The following is a 20,887-nucleotide window of genomic DNA, read 5'->3' on the forward strand; positions in this document are numbered from 1 at the left end:
CGAAGCGTAAAGATATGAACACAACGTACACTGTCATATAGCTATAGGTAAACAAAACGCATAAGACGTCAATTCGGTAATACACGGAATATACAAACTACAAGGGGGAAACAATGACTAAAGACAAGCAGAAAAATTTTCCTATATGTCATTATGTTAGGCCTAACTAGGCTAGGCCTATCACCACTCAACATATCCTGTTGAGTGTTCCAAACTGCAAATGTAAAATTCACACGAAGAATAAGCAACACGGTTGTTCCTGCTATAGCTCTTATGAGATATTCGATCGCGTTCCCCCCACCCCCCCCATATATATATTATAGTATGAATGTAATCCTTGCTTCCTGTATATATAGCTTACATCTACGTGAGTCACTCATAAAAAAAAAATATGTCTACAGTTTCCATCTTTTGTAGATTTTCCATCCGTTGATTGAGGTGAAATTGTTACAAAAGTCTTTTACATCATTGTAACCTTGTTTATGGAGTACTAGATGTTTGAGTAAGAATTCCGAGTGTACGACAGTTCGCACAGGCTATAATGATCGACTTAGGGGCTGAGGGGTGGTCAAAGGCATATAGGCGTAGGAGGCGGGGGGGGGGGCTGCAGCCCCCAACCAATTTTTTTGGGGGGTGAAAATTCGGGTAATATGCTGAGATTTTGCGGGCACCTCTTGAAAGAAGAATAATTTGCAATGTGTTTTTCAATGGTTAAACCGAAATTATTATTATCATTAGGCCTATTATTGTAACGACTTCCCAAATAATAGTAACCAATATGGAAGGGTAATAACACGGAAACTGATTGTATGTTATTGGTAGCCTATGTGATGTAATAACCGATGGATGCCTATATGCACATTAACATGTTGAACGCGCGCGGAGCGCGCGAACAACTGTGGGTTATATTTTTCGGGCAAGTCGTTACACCCCCACCCCCCCCCCAAATCAAATCAGGCTCCTACGCCTATGGTCAAAGGGCCCCCTAGAGAGGGTCAGTGGATACAGCCCCACCGTCCGGGGTGAGCAAGTGGGCCGAGGAATATGGGATAAAAGAAATGAATTCTTATTTCCATTATAAACCTAAGGAAAAAGGAAAAAATCAAACAGAGGGATCGGTGACATAATTATACTCGGGTTCGCCCTATCCCATAACGTCATAGTTAACGAGGAACACTCGCCATGTAAATATGATCTAAGTTAGGGCCCAGCACTGAGCTTATATATGCTTAAAAGGGTGCTTTATTTTTGACCCGAAAATAGACAATGTTTACCGGCATAAATGGCGATGATCAAAAGGCACTCGAAAATGTCATCGTTTAGTTTGAGTAATGAGAGGAGCAACTTATTGCAGCTCCCAGACGGTTCTTACTAATAACCCTATTGGATAATTGTGCTTTCTTTAGCATCCTCTAACTTATGCACATCTTGAATCCTCCCTATTTTCACATCATCTGTGAATTTGATTTATATTTATTCTTTAACAAACCAAGGTAAACGTGAATGGTGCTTTAAAACAACCAAACAAATCACATGATATATGGCTCGTTTTCTGAACGATTTGTTGTATCTTTGAGGTTAACCTCTTGGCCGTTGTAGCCCTACATTTATCTTTTTCTGTGATAGATATATACCTACTTTCAATTACTGCCAAGTAAACAGCTCACGGAAACAAGGAATAGTCCTTGGCAGATCGATCGGAATATTGTTTGTTTTATACAAGACTTGTTATTGACTTCTATCATGCAGTTACTTCCCACGAGTTACTTCCCCACGATCGAATTCAATACATCCGTCACCTAACCTTGTGCGCAGAGAGCGCAAATCTTTCCAAGAAGAGAATACAGAAACAGCGACCTCGATATGCACAAATTTCTCCCTATACCTCAGATACGATTTACGAATGATTTTAGAACTTTGTTTTTGTGTGGGGAATTTTTTGGTCACTATGACAACTAATAAAAAAATAACTGGAATAAACAAATATTAAGGTTAACGAGCTGCATTATTACACAAGCATATATACATACAATATACAGCTAAAAATTGTTCACCGCTTTATCTTGGTTTCAGTTTTGTCATTCCAAAGAAAGGATAAGATCATATACGTTCAGTGAAACTATGCAAAATTGTAATCATATTTGTGTGGATATTTTCACAAACTTGTACACGATGTCCCGTAGTTTAATAAAAAACTATTTACCATTTTAGTTGGCATATTTTCAGGTATTGCGATATGTTTATACTATACCTGTTAACAGTGTAGGACTTAACTATACCGGGATGTATCTTGTCGTCACAGCATTAAACTTTAACTTCTAGTTTTTGTGATGGCTTTTAGTTATCATAAAAAAATATTTTAACCTTTCATGTAGTGTTTGCAAAGAAATTGACTATTTTCTTTTAAGTGACAAGAACATATCTTGGCTTATTTATGTTTGGGGGGTGGCACGTTACCATTTGGTTTCCAACTTTGCTTTGAAGTTTGGTTTATTTCTGTATCACTTTTAAAAATGTCGATGTTACATAATGAGATAACAGCAATGAATCATATATTACCGATTATTACCTTCATCCAAATATATAATTAAACAAAAACAAAGGAATAATGATAAACATAAACATGAAGTAAGTTTGAAGACTGCCATCGGGGAGTCTTTTATATTACTTCCAGGATCATTGAAATTCTTCTTTATTAAGTTGCAAGAAACACAAACATACAATCACATATCCCACGCACTCGGGTTATTTCAAGACCACTGACCATTGGTGTGGCTCCTCCCCACCCTACCCCACCCCACCTTCATCCAATCTCAAACCTGTCTCGTGGCCTATACAAAACGACTGACTTGTTTGCGGTGTTTACAATTATTTCTAAATTGTATATTATACTGAATATCTTTATAGATAGCAAAATTTAACCTCGCTACAAGCCCACGATTGGAATATTTATAATTCATAACTGTTTTTCGAACTGTGTCGACAATACTTATTATTATACAAACCACCTGTGAGTAATTTTAGCGGTGAAGCTTACCCAAATCGCTCACTGCCCCTAACCCCCGCCCCACTCTCCCAAAGAAAAAAACCCAAACAAACAAAACAGAAAACTTTACACGTAAGTGTGACGTCACACGTGAGGTCATTCACTTAGTGGTCGAAGTGCGAAGACATGTTGCATAAATGAATACATGTTATTGTCAGTATTTTTTATCCAGATTTCCGCTTGTTCCAATGTCCTGATGTACAATTTGAGTTGAAAACGCAGGAAGTATTCAATTCCTGTAATAAAAGACCTTCGCATGTAAATTATATACCGACACGGTGGATTTAGTCCAACAACTTCTTGGCATTTGTCAAGAGTCAAGCATGCAATTCCTTGACCTTGTAAATGTGAGAACTTACAAGTCGATATTTCTGGTGATTCATAATACCTCTGAATAAAAAAACAAATTACATCTATAACAACCGCGACAGTTTAGTGAAAGGTTCTATACGTGACGCACACGGTGTGGTTGAATACAACAGTGTACAACCCTTTTTATACTAGTTCATTCAAGCGAGTCGCGACTTCAGGGAACAATACAAAACCTTTTGTGCATTTACGCAAGCAAGTAAATGCTCTGTCATATACACAGACACCACACTCCGAGCTTTCCAAGCAGCAGCAGTCTTCCACAGCAATATTGTTTTTATTTTTCGTTCTGTATGCCGCTAATGTCTTCACTGTTTCCACTGTGGGGATGATTGTAGTACCACGCTGGGGATAAACGGATTATACCTAACGTTTTCGAACTTGCTGATTATCTCCGGTACGAGCCTTCAACAAGGTTTTTTTTTCGCAGACGACGATGATTCAGACACACGCCCAATCAAAATAAAGACCGTAATTAAATTTTTACGTCGTGTGTGCTAGTCGCTTATTAGCGATAGCCTATAGTCGTCGCTCTGTCACACTGACAGTTTCAGGAACTATAGCTCTGGCGTTTGAGTCGGTGTTTACATTCCACGGGAAACGCAACTGGTTGTGAAACATGGCTTACTACCTGGAGAAGACGAGAAATTTTTATTTTAAAAATATTATATTTGTGGTGCTTTTTATGTTCTTCCATCGGAGATGCGAAGCTCAGGGTGATTTTGATTGTGCAACTCAGCAACCAACGATAACTAATGCATTTATGGGTACTACTAACGTCGATGAATATACGGTTACCGTAGACCAACCCTACTATCAACAGGGAAGCCATCGTAGAGGTAAGTAAAAGTGATAAAGTAAATTTCTTGAAATTTAGGTTTTGTATAATAGTTTATATAAATAAATTTTATGATGAAAATTAGTTATGGACATGAGTGAGAGACAAACAAATGATTATATGAGGCTATTAATGATTTCTGAAATTCGGCAGTAAACGCATATATATATATAAGAATTGAATGTGTAGCAAGTGGTATGACAGATATATAGTAAATCAATAAAGAATAGCACACCAGAAGTGGAATTTTTCTGGTGTGTTATTCTTTATTGATTTACTATATACATATATATATATATGTATATATATAGGCCTATATATATTTATAGTTTCAAGAACTCTATTCCTGAGGACTTAATCCCCCAGATTATTCTCAAAGGATAAAGATAGGAATATGGAGATCGAGACCCCCCTCCCAAACGAGAAAGTCGCTGAAAGCAATTCATTCATAATGAAGTTTGCTGCATGTGTATACAGCTCCCTATAGACTGCCTACTATAAACGTTAACAATATATTCGTGTTGGTAGATATATGCAAACCCAGTGCATCGATTTTCTACCACAAACTCACTATAGGCTTGAAATACTCTAACAATACCATTTTATTTTAATCGCATCGAACAGTCATCGTACAGTTTCTATTTACTCACGCCCTTGTCGAGAGTACACAGAATCGCATACGGTAGCGGTTAAATTAGCAAACATGATGACTGTAAGTCTCAAACAGCAAGAGACTATTAGTTTCCAAGGAATCGTTATATGATGGTACAGTGGCGTAGGAAGGTACTTTTGAGTGGGGGGGGGGGGCTGAAGACTGACGGCCGGCCTGGGGAGGGGTCTAAGGGGAGGGGGTGTCCCCCTCCCTCTTTGGATTTTTTTTTGCATTTCCAGGTGGCCTCAGATGCAATTTGGTGCAATATAGCACACTTCAACTCCCACTCCATTTTGTAAAGAATTTTGCATTTTCACCTGGCCTTAAATGCAATTTGGTGCTCCAAATGAGATTTTTTTCTCATTTGGAAATGAAAAAGGGGTTTTCTGACTTGCGGAGCGGGGGGGGGGGGCGGAATGATACTTTCGCCCCCCATATTTTTCACTGGGGGCTGGCGCCCCCCAGCCCCACCGGTTCCTACGCCCTTGTGATGGTAACAGTTTAACGTGGGATAGGCCTAACTATCACGGCTATGCCAAGCTCTTTATATATCTATATCTTTGTATACACTATATGTATTATAAATATAATATATATAGTATAAAGTATATATAGATATATATAAGATTTATATATAACCACGCACACACGCTCACGCACCCAAACATATACTATATACTATATATAGTGTATGGTTGTAAACTCGTAGTTGGTTTATCGATATCATGAATATGATCTCAAGTAAAACGCCATTTTATAAGAAACCTATCGAAACACAATATTCAGTTGGTTGAAAACACATCGCTAATGTTATATCTTTATTAATGGCCACAGTTAAGTCTGAGACAATTAAGAAAGCTGTAAAGCACGACCCCCCAAAAAACAAAAACAAAACAACAACAACAACAACGTTTATCGTCAGTATAAACCTCGAGCCCTCGGAAGGGTGACGTCATCCTGGCGTTATATCCTGTACATAGGCAGGGATGCAAAGCAGTGCATCATGGGCAGTAATCATATAATAATTTTAAAATTCACAAGTGTGGGCTATGTTAGTAATAAGTTAGGCCTCATATACTAACATTTATTTATTTTTCATTTATTTTTCCATTTCCTCACAATGTTTATATAATAATAGGACTGTGAAGACAATACCATGCAAAGAAAATAATAAGTAATAAATACATACATACTGTGTACTATGTGTATATAAAGCTATACTGAATGTTTGTTACAGAACACCTGTGTAGGGTGATACAGGTCAGATACTTCTATCAACACTCTATAATATTTAATATAAATATTCACCGACCGACTCATAAACTTCTTATCCACTAAATCTTAAAATTTAAACTTTTTGAAATGAGCCTTACTCCATTCAAGTAAATACTCGAGTTTTTATCACACTATATTATATATAGATGATTTATACTAAATCAAGATAAGACTTATTTTTACAACCACATCGATAGACGGATATATGAAAACAAACTTTTCGTGAGTGAATGTTTGTCGACTATATCACGTGACGTCACATGCGGCGGTATATAGGAAGTCGTCGATCTCCAATATCCTTCCTAATTTGGTTTATAATAAAAAAAGATATTGTGCACTTTCGCTACGTTTTGTGAACAAAAAGCGTAATTACCTTCTTCAATGAAGAAGCATTGTATTATGTGTAACAATCTCTGCAATTTGAGTTTTGATTACTTGTGAATCTCAAATATCACACGATACCTACAGTATCAAATTCAATCCGGGTCCTTCATAAAAGAGTACTTTCTTTCAACCAGGCCTATACACGAAATTGTCCATTATACATGAATTACAGAATGCCAGTATAAATAGCGTAACACTTATGAAGTCTCTTTGAAGGTAAAAGTGTAAAGCTGGGTATCACCAAAATGTAGCAAATTCAATGCAAAGTGGATTTGAAAATTTAGTCTTATCCATGTCAAGTCGTATTGTAATTAGTGACCGATTTAGGTAAGTAAGAATCAGAGAGTTCTTAAGCAAACCATAGTTTTAACATCTCTGTCTTGAGTCGATCAAATGAATAATGACTGCAAACCTGGTCACTATAGATATTATAAACGCAACATGTATGAAACGTTTGACCGATAGGCAATCATTGTTTTTGTAGTCTAACATTCTCGTTTGTGACGTCACCATTATCGGTCACGACCTCGGAGAAATTTAAATGACGTCATAGAAATTTTCATTCCATGCTTGGGGAAAAAAATGATATGTAAAAAATGATATGTAAATGGAAAAAAACATGAGAAATACAAAAGTTGGAAGTAAGTGGATTGCTGACACTGTGGCCAGTGGCTTAGGAAGGTACTTTTGATTGGGGGGGGGGGGGGCTGAAGACTGATGGCCGGCCTGGGGGAGGGGTCTAAGGGAATTTTGGATTTTTTTTGCATTTCCAGGTGGCCTTAGATGCAATTTGGTGCAATATAGCACACTTCAACTCCCACTCCATTTTGTAAAGAATTTTGCATTTTCACCTGGCCTTAAATGCAATTTGGTGCTCCAAATGAGATTTTTTTCTCATTTGGAAATGAAAAAGGGGTTTTCTGACTTGCGGAGCGGGGGGGGGGGGCGGAATGATACTTCCGCCCCCCCATATTTTTCACTGGGGGGGGGGGGCTGGCGCCCCCAGCCCCCCCGGTTCCTACGCCCTTGACTGTGGCCATTTAGTATATGTACTATGCACATTACGTGACATTGATAGTTGGCAGATTCACAGGCCTTGATTTATTGCTATTAATGTCTGAGTTACACTGTAAATATTCATCAATTTAGTCACTGTTAGGTAGACATGAAATCACGACTCGTCTTGTTTGTGATTAGCTTACAAACTACAGAGATCGTGAATAAGTGTGAGTGTTGACATATCCCCCCTCTCTCTCTCTCTGAATGTGTTGATATTAAATTCGTAAAGTATTAACACGTTATAAAAAAGATATTAAACTTTCAAAATACAATATCAGAAAATATACTGAGCCTTCCTTCCATCATTCGGTGCGGTGTAATCGTGTTAAAGCGAGAGAAGTATGTCAGTATATGGTTGCATTATACTATAGGGAAATTTGTGCTTATTCTTATTTCAATTACGTGAAAGAGTTCAATGTATGACTCGATTCAATAATATTAACATACGGAAGTCCCACCTATATAATCTGAGACATTTCGTGGATCTAGATAGTGTATATGATATTTTACATATGGCTATACTGTCATGCCGTAAACATTGACAATCAGGATGAAAGAGTTCATTGTTCTAGTTCCCTCAAAGATAAGTGATCTGTCAGCTTAAAATTAGGAAGTTGTACACCTACATATAATAACAACTGAGTGATTTAGAGAATACAATAATACATGGCACGAAATAACCAAAAAGAAAGATATAGTGTGTTGGGGGAACAGAGAGAACCGCTGGCTAAGTACAACATATTCTATACAAGTACAATGGGGTAATATTAACCACTCTTCCCCGTTTCCCATTCTCCATATGCCCCAAGCCCCCCCCCCCCTCCCCTCACTCCCCTACTCCTCCTCTGCCAGCCTCTGGAGAAGATTAGAACAGGCGATAATTCGGAACCTGACATTATTCCGCTTATAATGATATGTTAAGCAACACATTTTTCTCATGTGTGGTCATTCTATTTCGAGAATGCGGTTTCGCTTTATCCGTGTTTGCATTGGGTCATAACGTCAAGTGACAAATTCAGTTCTGTATTATTTGATCACAATTCCCAAGTAAGCAGTGAGGTATGTTTCCTTTCACCGAATAATCCTGCACCATAATGGTTTACCACTCAAGCGGTTCATAACTATTGTGGATTACGCACGCATATATACAGTGGGCCTGTTCCTGATAAAAGTCCATGCATTGTTCCATGTTGTTTACGTTGAGTATATATACTCTAGTCCCTTACAGCACAAAGCTTTAGATTCTTCTAATAACCCACAGAAAGATATAGGTTTATATATTACTGTGAGTCATGATGTGGTTACTAATATGTGCCATGCATGCATGGGAGCGGTTTGAAGAAAATAAAAATCGACACAAATCCAGTTATTGAACAGATTGAAACGGTTTGGTTTTCGTGACGAATATCCCGGAAAAGAATATTATTTTTTCTTTCAATTTGACTTGACCTGTTTTGCATAAACATCAAATCTTGTTTTGAGGAAGTCCAATCGAGAACGATCAATCATGCTAATCAGATCTAAATTATGAGATTTCTGATATTATTTGTTTAGCGTTGATGGATCAAAATGCGTAAAATGAAAAAAAAAAACAAACATAATGTAATAGCCACATCCAATGTTTCGAAACTGACTATAGCTTCTTTACAAACGGAATATAAGAGGGGCAGCTAGGGCTATATCGGTATCTTGTTCCTAACTCATGAACCGGCGAATGAAGATAACATTTGTTCGGTCATCAACACTGGTCTCATAAAAGCGTCCGTATATATATATATATATATATATATATATATATATATATTATATATATATATATATATATATATATATATATATATATATATATATATATAAATATATATATATATATATATATTATATGTTAATATATATATATATATAGGCCTATATATATACATATATATATATATATTCCCACAGTATTTCTTCTCCCGTCGGACTGTCGGGGGAAATATTTTTGAATTGAACGAGATTGATCAAACTTTTAATTTAATTTAAACAGATAACCCAACAATGACAGACTTGATCTTGCTTGATTTACGACCACTCGGTTTCTTTTAAATATTTGTAAGACTATAGTGGGAGGAGCCGATAGGTTGAGATTTCAGTTTTCTGGTTAGGATATCTATCTATCTATCTATCTATCTATCTATCTATCTATCTATCTATCTATCTATCTATCTATCTATCTATCTATCTATCTATCTATCTATCTATCTATCTATCTATCTATCTATCTATCTATCTATCTATCTATCTATCTATCTATCTATCTATCTATCTATCTATCTATCTATCTATCTATCTATCTATCTATCTATCTATCTATCTATCTATCTATCTATCTATCTATCTATCTATCTATCTATCTATCTATCTATCTATCTATCTATCTATCTATCTATCTATCTATCTATCTATCTATCTATCTATCTATCTATCTATCTATCTATCTATCTATCTATCTATCTATCTATCTATCTATCTATCTATCTATCTATCTATCTATCTATCTATCTATCTATCTATCTATCTATCTATCTATCTATCTATCTATCTATCTATCTATCTATCTATCTATCTATCTATCTATCTATCTATCTATCTATCTATCTATCTATCTATCTATCTATCTATCTATCTATCTATCTATCTATCTATCTATCTATCTATCTATCTATCTATCTATCTATCTATCTATCTATCTATCTATCTATCTATCTATCTATCTATCTATCTATCTATCTATCTATCTATCTATCTATCTATCTATCTATCTATCTATCTATCTATCTATCTATCTATCTATCTATCTATCTATCTATCTATCTATCTATCTATCTATCTATCTATCTATCTATCTATCTATCTATCTATCTATCTATCTATCTATCTATCTATCTATCTATCTATCTATCTATCTATCTATCTATCTATCTATCTATCTATCTATCTATCTATCTATCTATCTATCTATCTATCTATCTATCTATCTATCTATCTATCTATCTATCTATCTATCTATCTATCTATCTATCTATCTATCTATCTATCTATCTATCTATCTATCTATCTATCTATCTATCTATCTATCTATCTATCTATCTATCTATCTATCTATCTATCTATCTATCTATCTATCTATCTATCTATCTATCTATCTATCTATCTATCTATCTATCTATCTATCTATCTATCTATCTATCTATCTATCTATCTATCTATCTATCTATCTATCTATCTATCTATCTATCTATCTATCTATCTATCTATCTATCTATCTATCTATCTATCTATCTATCTATCTATCTATCTATCTATCTATCTATCTATCTATCTATCTATCTATCTATCTATCTATCTATCTATCTATCTATCTATCTATCTATCTATCTATCTATCTATCTATCTATCTATCTATCTATCTATCTATCTATCTATCTATCTATCTATCTATATATATATATAGAGTAGGTTGGCGTCTATCTTGGCGCAGAGTGCTCTATGTCCATTGGACAGAGCGGAATATGTCAACTGGTCAGTTGTCTGAAGATCGCTATAACGCGTGAAACTCCGAGTTACAACTACTAGTGTTCCACTAGTCTCATCTAGTATCAACATATATATATATATATATATATATACACACATATCTATCTGTCTATCTATCTATCTATCTATCTATCTATATATATATATATATATATATATATATATATATATATATATATATATATACTGTAGCAGTATCGTAACTTCCGAAACTATTCCAAATGGTGTCACCAAGGAGGTTCTTTAAGGAGAACGTCCTTGGTTACATCAATACGTTTTACTCGCAGATGTGAGAAGGTAAACAGCTTTATTGGAATTAATTGTCTGTATAGTTAATTGAATAGAGAACAGGTCACGGGTTTTAGAAATATCTCCAATCGTAGATTACCGGTTTTGTTTTTATAATGCCCTACTTTTTGTTATCGTTTTTTGTTTAAAGTCCGAATTTTACGGTCAGTGATAAATGAATTAAAAGGAACTCAACTGCAGACCAGCTATCTTTTAAAGTTTATCGCAAGTGGTCGCTTGGTGCGATGATCCTATTTATTGACAGAATATCGTGATCATTTCAAATTTCGAAACCGTCATCCGAGGATAATAAAGCTATAAAACTTCACTGTAAAGTTTATAACCCTATACCCACAGTACTCACGGGTACATGGTATACTAAAATCTTATCCAGTTCCCTGATAAAGTTATAAAACACAAATATGCCCAATCTTTCCCAAGGCACCAATATTGAATTCTAAACTTTGACGTCAAATAAGAAAACCAAGAGGTGTGAAAAATACCATCAGCCATCACGCACCTGTTGAACTATCAATGAATACATATACCCACAATATAGAACTCCCTGTATAGATGAAAAATCGATTACACCGTTTATTCGTACATGATATGGAGACATACAACGAGCACAGTGCCACAGTCTCGGATATATACCATATACCATACATACACGATATATGCACACCATATACATACACCCTATATACACACCAGATATATACACCAGATATATTCACCATATATATACACCATATATAATACCATATATGTATATACCATATATAGGTTACCATCGCTCCGCTGGCCTGTCCCCGACCCCCGCCCCCCATTCATTACTCCCCCGACTGAGCGGGCACGAAGCAGAACGTGAGAGCAAGGAGAACACCCGGGTGAGGGTGAGGGGCAGACATGTTCTCATGATTGTCCGTCTCCGAGCAGACCTCTATACGTGCCTTGCAGTCAGTATAACCTATACACGCTGCGTATTATGATTAATGCAAAGGAAGCAAATTGTACTGCAGTTGTGCAGAACAAGTATAGGTTTTAGTTGTCAACTTCCTTTTTTCTCTTCCTCTCTTCAAAACCGATATATGCACATCTATGTTACTCCGCATGGCAAAAAATGCACCTGTACTCTTGTTATTTAGAGGCCCTCTGTTTAAACCAAACATCATTCGGAAGTCTAAAAGTCAAGGGAACCATGGAATCCACTACAAAACCAACGCAATGCGGAAACGCGCCTAGACGATGCAGAGGGATAAATATTATTGTGGGATATTTTGAGAAAGTATTGGCGGGACATTTCCCATGCGTATAACAATCAGCTATTGTGACGAAAGTTGTGGAAAGTATAATACAATCTTATATACGTGAGCACAAGGGGTGCTTTTATTACATACCAGCCTTATTTTGAACAAGTTTTATTTGGGGGTTTCTTTTTATTGTCAGGAGTCGGGCTTAACAATTGATGAGGAGACCGCACACGAAACCAAATCCTGTCGATCATAATTATGCTGTAGGAATGTCGAACAAGTTGAAGCGGCAGTGTATAGTTTGACGAAATAATGATAAATTCAGAAATACGCAAGTAACTATAGAAGCGAAATAGTCATGTCTGTATAATCCAGATGGATTACGTCGGCTCGAAAAACAAGTCAGCAGTTTCGGATATGTTAACCGATTAAACGAAAGTGACGAATTGTTGGTATGTTTAGATAATGGATTAAGTACCTCGAGAATATATACGCTGTTTGGTTCATTATTTTCTTCTTTCTTCCCGGAAGAAGTTGATCTCAGGTCTCTCTAACCTCACGGCCTCTTACTTTCATGAAGGTCGTGACCCTTTCCGTTCATACAGCACAGTCGAATACTCATAGACAGAAATATATTTTATTGCTCATTATTCAGTATCGTACACATGATGTCACCGGTGGGGGTGGGGCAATTTAAATCCCCATTAAATTAGGTATATACATATCCACATGGTATAGTCGGTTTCAATGACCAATGGGACACATTCCCTTCTTTATACATGTCCTCCATTCGCCTTGGTCCTTGCACAAAGGTTCATGCCTCTTCCTAACTTGAAAGGGATTATAAAATCTCCCCCCCCCCAAGGGGAGGGTATGGCAAACTTGCACCCCACTCGTTTTCACGGCACTCTCATTATTACGAAATAAATGTAATATGTTTGTAGGATATGTTCCAATCTCGTACCGATGTTGTTTTGTTCATAGTACGCGCGGAAAGAAGCTGTACAGTCATATATACACATGCGCAAGTGCATGAATGTTACAACGGGCAACATTCCATGAATAGTTGTGATTGAAAATACGGAGGAAGGGAAGCCCCACGTGTTCACTGTCACATTATCCAATCTAAATACTTCATACTGCTTTTGATTGGACCAGACATGATGGAATATATTAATATATATTTATATATATATATATATATATATATATATATAGCCTATATATATAGCCTATATATAGGCTATATAAATAAATCGATATAGCCTATGTATATAGCTATATAAATATCCTATATTTATCTATATAGCCTATATATATATATAATTCGTTGTGCACATATATTAAAGAGATTAAAAAGGTTGCCACGAAATACATCTGATATTATAATAACACCGACATGCAGAATGAACGCGCAGATCTCCCTAAACACAAAACTTAAAGCCTATAATGTAAACAAATCACATAAGTATCTTTTTCGTGAACTCCAGATGTTCATTTCATTTACGAACGAAAGAGAGAATTTTTTTTCCATATAATTGGTAACAATACCTGCATGATTAGTTGTTTCGTTCTAACCTACACAAAAATTATGTACTGCCTTTAGGACTCGATTTTGCTTATCCCTTTAACCTAGCCCCCACCCATGGCGCGCCAACCTTGATTAAAATATTTCAACGCGTGTCCGCCTGCTTATTTGAAAGATATCTGTAACATTTGTCTCTGAGGTCTTTGACCAGATAAAAGACATTCATATACTCTGCAGATGACATAAGTGAAAGTGATAACCTGTCTCCTACATTACAAATCCAATCATCATTAAAATAGAAGGTCTCTGTTTTAAGTCCACTTAAAAACGCGTGTTACAACTGATGCAGACATTATTGTACACGGGCCTCCGTTTACGTTTTGAAATACGCTAAAATCGATCAATTTTTACACAGTTCTCTGGAGATGAAGGCGCGCCGTTTGTGGGCAACTCCCTGCTATATTGCGATGAGTCATACGCTGTTTCAATATATGAATTTGTTGACAGACTATGCGGTAATATGTTTGCTGAATGACTGAGAATTTGATCACTGTAAATGGACCACACTTAGGAAAGTAATATAATAGTACATTTCTTGCATGTATGGACAGGGAGTCCCTGAAGGGATGACTATTGTAACGTAATATTCGCTGTAAAGGCAGGACTAGTTAAGTAGGCGTCAGTATTGTTTGAACAAGGACGTACGTTCTGTAGTTACATTACATTGCGAAATAAGGGGCAATATATGTCTAGGCTAGTATTCTTTTACATGCAAAATTTGGTCATGACCACCACAGTCTGTTTTATTTGAAAGCACGTTGAAACGAGTAGAACAAAATGCAAATAATTAGGCCTACATGGTAATAGGAAAAGCAAAAATGTAAATGACGACGAAGAAAATGTCGTTTGAAATTTCGGTGACCTACTGTATACCGAGTATATGATCTGTGGCTGACTAGCAGATGTAAGGTATGATTATTACAAGATTTGTGCTGTGCATGGGTTGGATTTCTACTAGAGAAGGTCAATCATTTCTCTCAAACTTTAGAGCAACAGTTCGGAATAGTAAAATTTAGTACAAATGAAATAAAGAATACGGCGGTGAAATATCGATCAGTCGGATCTTTGGGAACATTTTTGTTTTATTAAAAGGTCTAAATTGACCAACGGTTTATGCACTGAATGACTAGTATTGTGGATAATTAGCGCGAACTTATGTGATAAGGATTGACATGCAATGATATAAATATGTGGCTTCTTAATAATTGTAGTTTGTTGATACAATAAAGTAGTAAAGTGGGTAAACAGAGGCTGGTGAAAGTATTACACCGATATAGAGGACGTACCCCCCCCCCCCGCCTCCCCGACCTGGCCGACTTACTTTACAAGTTCATAGGCAGTAGGCACGTCTGAATGAATTCGACATAATCTTGGAATAAAATAATTAACTCCTCATATTACTACCTGAACTATACAGTTTTACTTCTATATTGTATTTTTGCTTTTATCCGCTTTTAGTTTATTGCTCGAATTTTCATCTCAGCAACTTTTCAATGCAGCCGTTTTGACTTAATAGCAGAATTTCTTCACACCATAAAAAAAAATGATGGCACTGGTTGCACAATTCCCAGTCATAATAGCTGGGAATCACTCTCTTACCCCTGCCTCACAACTCCTCCAGGACCATTTGCCTCTAGCAATTCTGTTAGCTTTAGTTAGAACATGGGAATTGTTATGCAACTCCCGGCATACACAGCGTTCACACATTATGACCACCTGTTCAAACATCCACGAAGTTGCTGGCACAATTTCAAACTACCAACCAAGATCAAGGGGAAAGAAATTTGGGTACAATATTAGCAGTCTCTAAGTCTAACTTTTAGTAATGTCATAACTGAATGATCCTACTTCGAAATAACAGTTCCAAAGGCAGGCAACGTTAGTTCAATTGTGTTACCAGTGATGGTAGTCGTCGATACATTGCTGATAGTACAGTAGTAGTAAATGGTGGTAGGTCCATAGAACATAACAACTCCCTAGCCTAACTTAGGCTTACTGCCAAGTTAGGCTTATGTGCGGGGTATTCTAAGCTAGGTTTATTATGTCGTTAACTTACCAGTAACATTCTACAACTTGCAAGACCAGTTTTTTTTTCATTAGGAGCATGTCAAGAGTATTATATTATAATCAAGTAATTTGAAACGAAATAATGAACTACTCAAATCTTTGTTGGAGTTTATGTAGTCTAGTCTACATACATATAGGCTTCAGAATGGCAAACCATTGCTATACTGTTGTATACCAAGTATAGTAAAGGCTTCATAATTGACGCACCCCCGTAATTGACGCACCTTCAATTATTACTAGCAACGATACAGCAGGCCACCTAAACTTTTTGCAGTCAAGCAGAATGACATATTTCATGAGTTTGAATCCATTTCAGCTATTTGCTGACCAAATTGTGGTATTTTTTAAGCTTTTAACACCCTCCCACCAGTTTTGCACATTTTTTGGGCATTTGGAAATCTTACACTCCTAAATATAACCAACAGTACCTCAATATGATAACACTACTCTCAGGGCCCTGACCTGTCTGAGCTTAGAGGCTCAGAGCATAGCAAACAACATCTAAAGTCAATGGATGTATACTAAGGCCTGCACTACAGTTAGCTTTACAACGAATGTGTCAATTTAGGGGTATGAAAGAACTTGACACGGCAGACATTTTGTGGTCAAATTTTGCTCATTTGTACGGTGCATAAGCACAGAACCTTAAATATTTTGAGATCATAACATTTCTGAGGAACTACAAATATGAAAAACACATACAGTCGAGTGATTTGGATTTTTCCTTGATAGATATCGTTGATCAAATCCTTAAGTGCGTCAATTATGAGCCCACCATGCTACTGTAATCACACTACCGAAGTACCAGCAGGCAAAGACAGTCGAAATTAACACAATAGTATGTGTACTGTATTGCATTAGTTTCAGAAATGACAGAACAAACTGTTTGCATGCAAAAATTCAAAACCTTTCCGCCCGACTTGTTTGGCATGAATGCTCAATACTGCTCAGTATATCATGTATGGTGATGTATGGGAACTTCACATGTTCCTTAAATTTTCGTACTGTCTGTGTTATACCATGGAGGGTAAACCTCCATGGTTATTCATATGTAGCTGCACTGATAGACAATGTAGCTGTCATGTTCGTAAGTCACATTGTAACCACTCTTCTCAATAGCAATTTACAAAGCCTTAATGCAAACAACCAAAATTACCAAAGTGTAAAAACAAGGAAACATCAGTTTGGTATTTTTGGAACACCATTGTGGATTATTACCACCCACCAGGGGCGTAGCCAGTATGCAGCACTGTAGGCCCGGGCCTACACTTTTTTGGCTAAGTTTTCTATTTTTTTTAAAACACCATAACTCAAATCCATAAGCTTGCTGGACGAGTTTTAGAGTCTAGACAGGAAAAACTATTGAAATGAACGTAGCAAGAATATGGCTAAATTAGGTGACCTATTCTTCTGTCATCTAGGCTGTCATTTCTATCGCGTGCCGTTTTATCAACACTCTACCTGCCGAAAAAGACTAGGATCCGATCTTGTCAGTTTTTTAACATCTAGTTCAGAACCCATTTACGCAGATAATATTTCAGTTGAGAAACATTCCACAGTCAAGTAAGCCAATCGTTGATTAACAGACTTTATAGAGCTGCAGCACTTTGTCGCCTGTTGTTACTGGCTTACTCTGTACATGTATACTGCTAATTTAAGTACATTATGTAGTATTGAATTAAGTACTTTTTTAACTTTTTTGTTTTTTTTTGTTTAAAAATGATATTGAATGAGGTGTCTCAAGTTAACAAGAGGCCAGGGAACCAAAATGAACACTCGGGAAGGGCCGTTTCCGGCCATCTGGGGGGTTTGTAAAACCAAAAATTTTCTTGTACGCTCCGCGCCAACCGATGGTGGCGCTCCGCTCAGATAGTCGTGCCTACAACTTTGAAAATCCTAGCTACGCCCCTGCCCACTTAGTGGAATTGTACAGTAAACTTAAAAAGCTCATGTGCTAATTCTAAGGTAAAAATTTTCCTTGCTGAACTAGCAGTTTGACTCCCAACTTTAAAGTATAATTCTCTCTATTCCTGGCATAATCTGGTCAAACCATTCATGAAATCACATAGCTGCAGGATAGACCTAAACCATGCACTGAACAAAATCAGAGAGATCATCATCACTGCTGTCCTATAAAAGGACATTAAAGGCATTGAAGACTCGCCCCAAACGGTGTGCGGCCATCTGAAAAAGTTAACTTAACGTTGCTTGTAAGTGAAGTTTTCTTCTTGTCGCTACAAAATGCAGACAGTAATGAAAAGTGATACCTTGTTATCTTTAATCTAGACCTGAGATGTCCATCGCTGCTATGTACACTGTGTTGTGGGTATTGACCATAGCTGTATGTATTGACTGTACACTAGTGATTAATTTACCAATGGTAGCAATCTGTGTGTGTATTTTCTAGGATCGATGGTGGTGTTTAACACTTCTGTTACACCTCATTCGAAACTAGGTGAGATTACCAGCATGAGATGTTTCTTTTATCTTCACACCCTTTACTGTCCGTACCATCTCAAATTTACCATATATAGCATCATACTACAGTACTGCTAGCCTTCATCCTAGAGACCTTATAGTAGGACTATAGGGTCTCTACTTCATCCATGGATCAAAGTATTGCCCTGCCAGTTTAATACTGTCTATGCTACATTCCTTGCTTGATGTACATTATTATTAATAAGCATATGTACATCATTTTCTCGGAGTGGAGGAAGATTGTAGCTTCAAAGATCAATGCTGTTGATGATGATGAATTGCATTTCTATGGTATGTATGGTCAAAATGTCAAGAATTGCCTAAAATTTGGTCAGTTCATAATTTTAAAATAATCACTGATACAGTCTCAGTCATGGCACAATTTCTTATAAACATTTTTTTTTTTTTTTTTCTCTCTCTATAACTTTTCCAGTGACAGTCAGCTCAGGTAATCTGGTTTTCACACACCTTCTCCTCGTAGCGAGAATACAAAATAGAGAAATTATAGAGGGGTGGACTTCACCACTTCCCGAAGGGTACACCTTTACTTTCTGCGAAGGCGAAAATGTTATCACCAAAGTTAATACTGAGGGCAAGAGAACTGCAACGTTTGAGTGGATTCCACCGTTTACAGATACCTCATTGAATGTCGTGTTTATGTAAGTGTCATACTAGAAGGAACATCTCTAAATTAGGCTACCATATGATAGTATGAAGCATTCAACAAAATGTTTTAGTTGTGCAGTAATTCACATACATTGCACAACAGTCATTGTTGTGGTAAATGTGTGGAGTCTGGAGAAAACCTCTTTGGGGAGTCATTGAAGAGCAGGCAGCAAACTGCTAGGCTGTGATTCTTTGTGTTGACCTGTGCATTGTTTACAAAAATTGTCGGCTAAAATATCTCATGTCCAGATGAAGTAAGAGTCAACATCTAATAAACTTAGTCCACATTTATGGAATGCATTGACTGTTCATTAAGTAAGTTTTGATTGTGTGCTGAAGTCAAAATAGAGTCTATAGTGGTATGTTGATGGTGTGTGTTTCTGTGTGCTTGTATGTGACGCCCTGACTTAAAGTAGTTTGTACACAGGAGAACTAAAAAGGTACATGATGGTACAACTTTACAGTTGGTATATTGAAAGCAGCATCTCAATGAGTATGGGACCGCTATTGTTTTCCAACATGGTTGAATAGAGATCATGGTAGATCATCAGAGGTCAAATTAAAAAAAAACTGCATTATTAATTTTGTATGTCAAAGGTCATCTGAGGTCAACAGAAGTAAAAAATTACAACACTTTGTAAATATGAATCAAGGAAAATCCAAACTATAATGTAGTGTGTAGGTGCACTCAAGGGCAAGAATCTTGCCGACCGCTGAAGTCAACAATAAAAGCCTCAGATTGGGGTTTTATGGGTACATGGTTGGTGTGGGGGGGGGGGGGAGTTTTGGACCATACAGGGCACCATGTTCCCCCTCTGTGACAATACCACTGACTGACCATGTTTTATCATCTTGTATTTTTGTTTCTCTCTTCACAGGGCAACCTTTGTCAATACTTTGCAATATTTTATTGTGTCTTCTGAGCCAATCTCTGGTATGTATTCATGCTTTGTATATTTTAATCTTTTGGGAGTCAAATATCTAAAAATCATGGCATTATTTCTGTGGTGTGGTACTGGGAAATATGTACTATGCTTACTAGGTTAACAGTTTTGGAACTCAGCTCAATGATATTTGCTTGGCTATGTATAGTCTCCTTTCTGAAATCACATAACATATTTTTTATCACCTTCACCATATCTATTCATGAAAGGGGGTTCCATGCCTATCTCAATTTTTAAATTCTACTGAAATTATTAGCAAATTGTAAAACAGAAAATGGACTGGAAATATTGCAAATGAATTACGAAAAAGAGCACAGTAACTATTAGCTAGAGTTGTAGTCAAACCAGTGCCCACAGAATTAGAAGACATTTGCTCTTATGTCCCACCATCTGAGATACAGTAT

General features: G+C 36.6%; 1 protein-coding gene across 20 annotated transcripts in view; it reads left to right on the plus strand.

Moving 5' to 3' along the window:
- The first annotated feature begins 3,502 nt into the window (after positions 1-3,502).
- LOC139978232 (uncharacterized) overlaps positions 3,503-20,887 on the plus strand; it is a 52,396-nt gene continuing 35,011 nt past the window's right edge. For 6 of the 20 annotated variants that reach the window (XM_071988219.1, XM_071988216.1, XM_071988217.1 and 3 more), the window contains exons 1-3: positions 3,505-4,254; positions 19,307-19,532; positions 20,418-20,473. In XM_071988219.1, the coding sequence (XP_071844320.1) occupies positions 4,035-4,254; positions 19,307-19,532; positions 20,418-20,473 (502 nt within the window). In that variant the 5' untranslated portion in view covers positions 3,505-4,034. Of the gene's footprint in view, positions 4,255-16,003; positions 16,117-16,145; positions 16,279-19,306; positions 19,533-20,417; positions 20,474-20,887 lie in introns of those variants that run through there. The other 14 variants (XM_071988223.1, XM_071988222.1, XM_071988232.1 and 11 more) reach the window with 6 other exon arrangements.

The sequence above is a fragment of the Apostichopus japonicus genome, chromosome 13, assembly GCF_037975245.1.
Source record: "Apostichopus japonicus isolate 1M-3 chromosome 13, ASM3797524v1, whole genome shotgun sequence".
In the NCBI taxonomy this organism is placed as follows: domain Eukaryota; kingdom Metazoa; phylum Echinodermata; class Holothuroidea; order Aspidochirotida; family Stichopodidae; genus Apostichopus; species Apostichopus japonicus.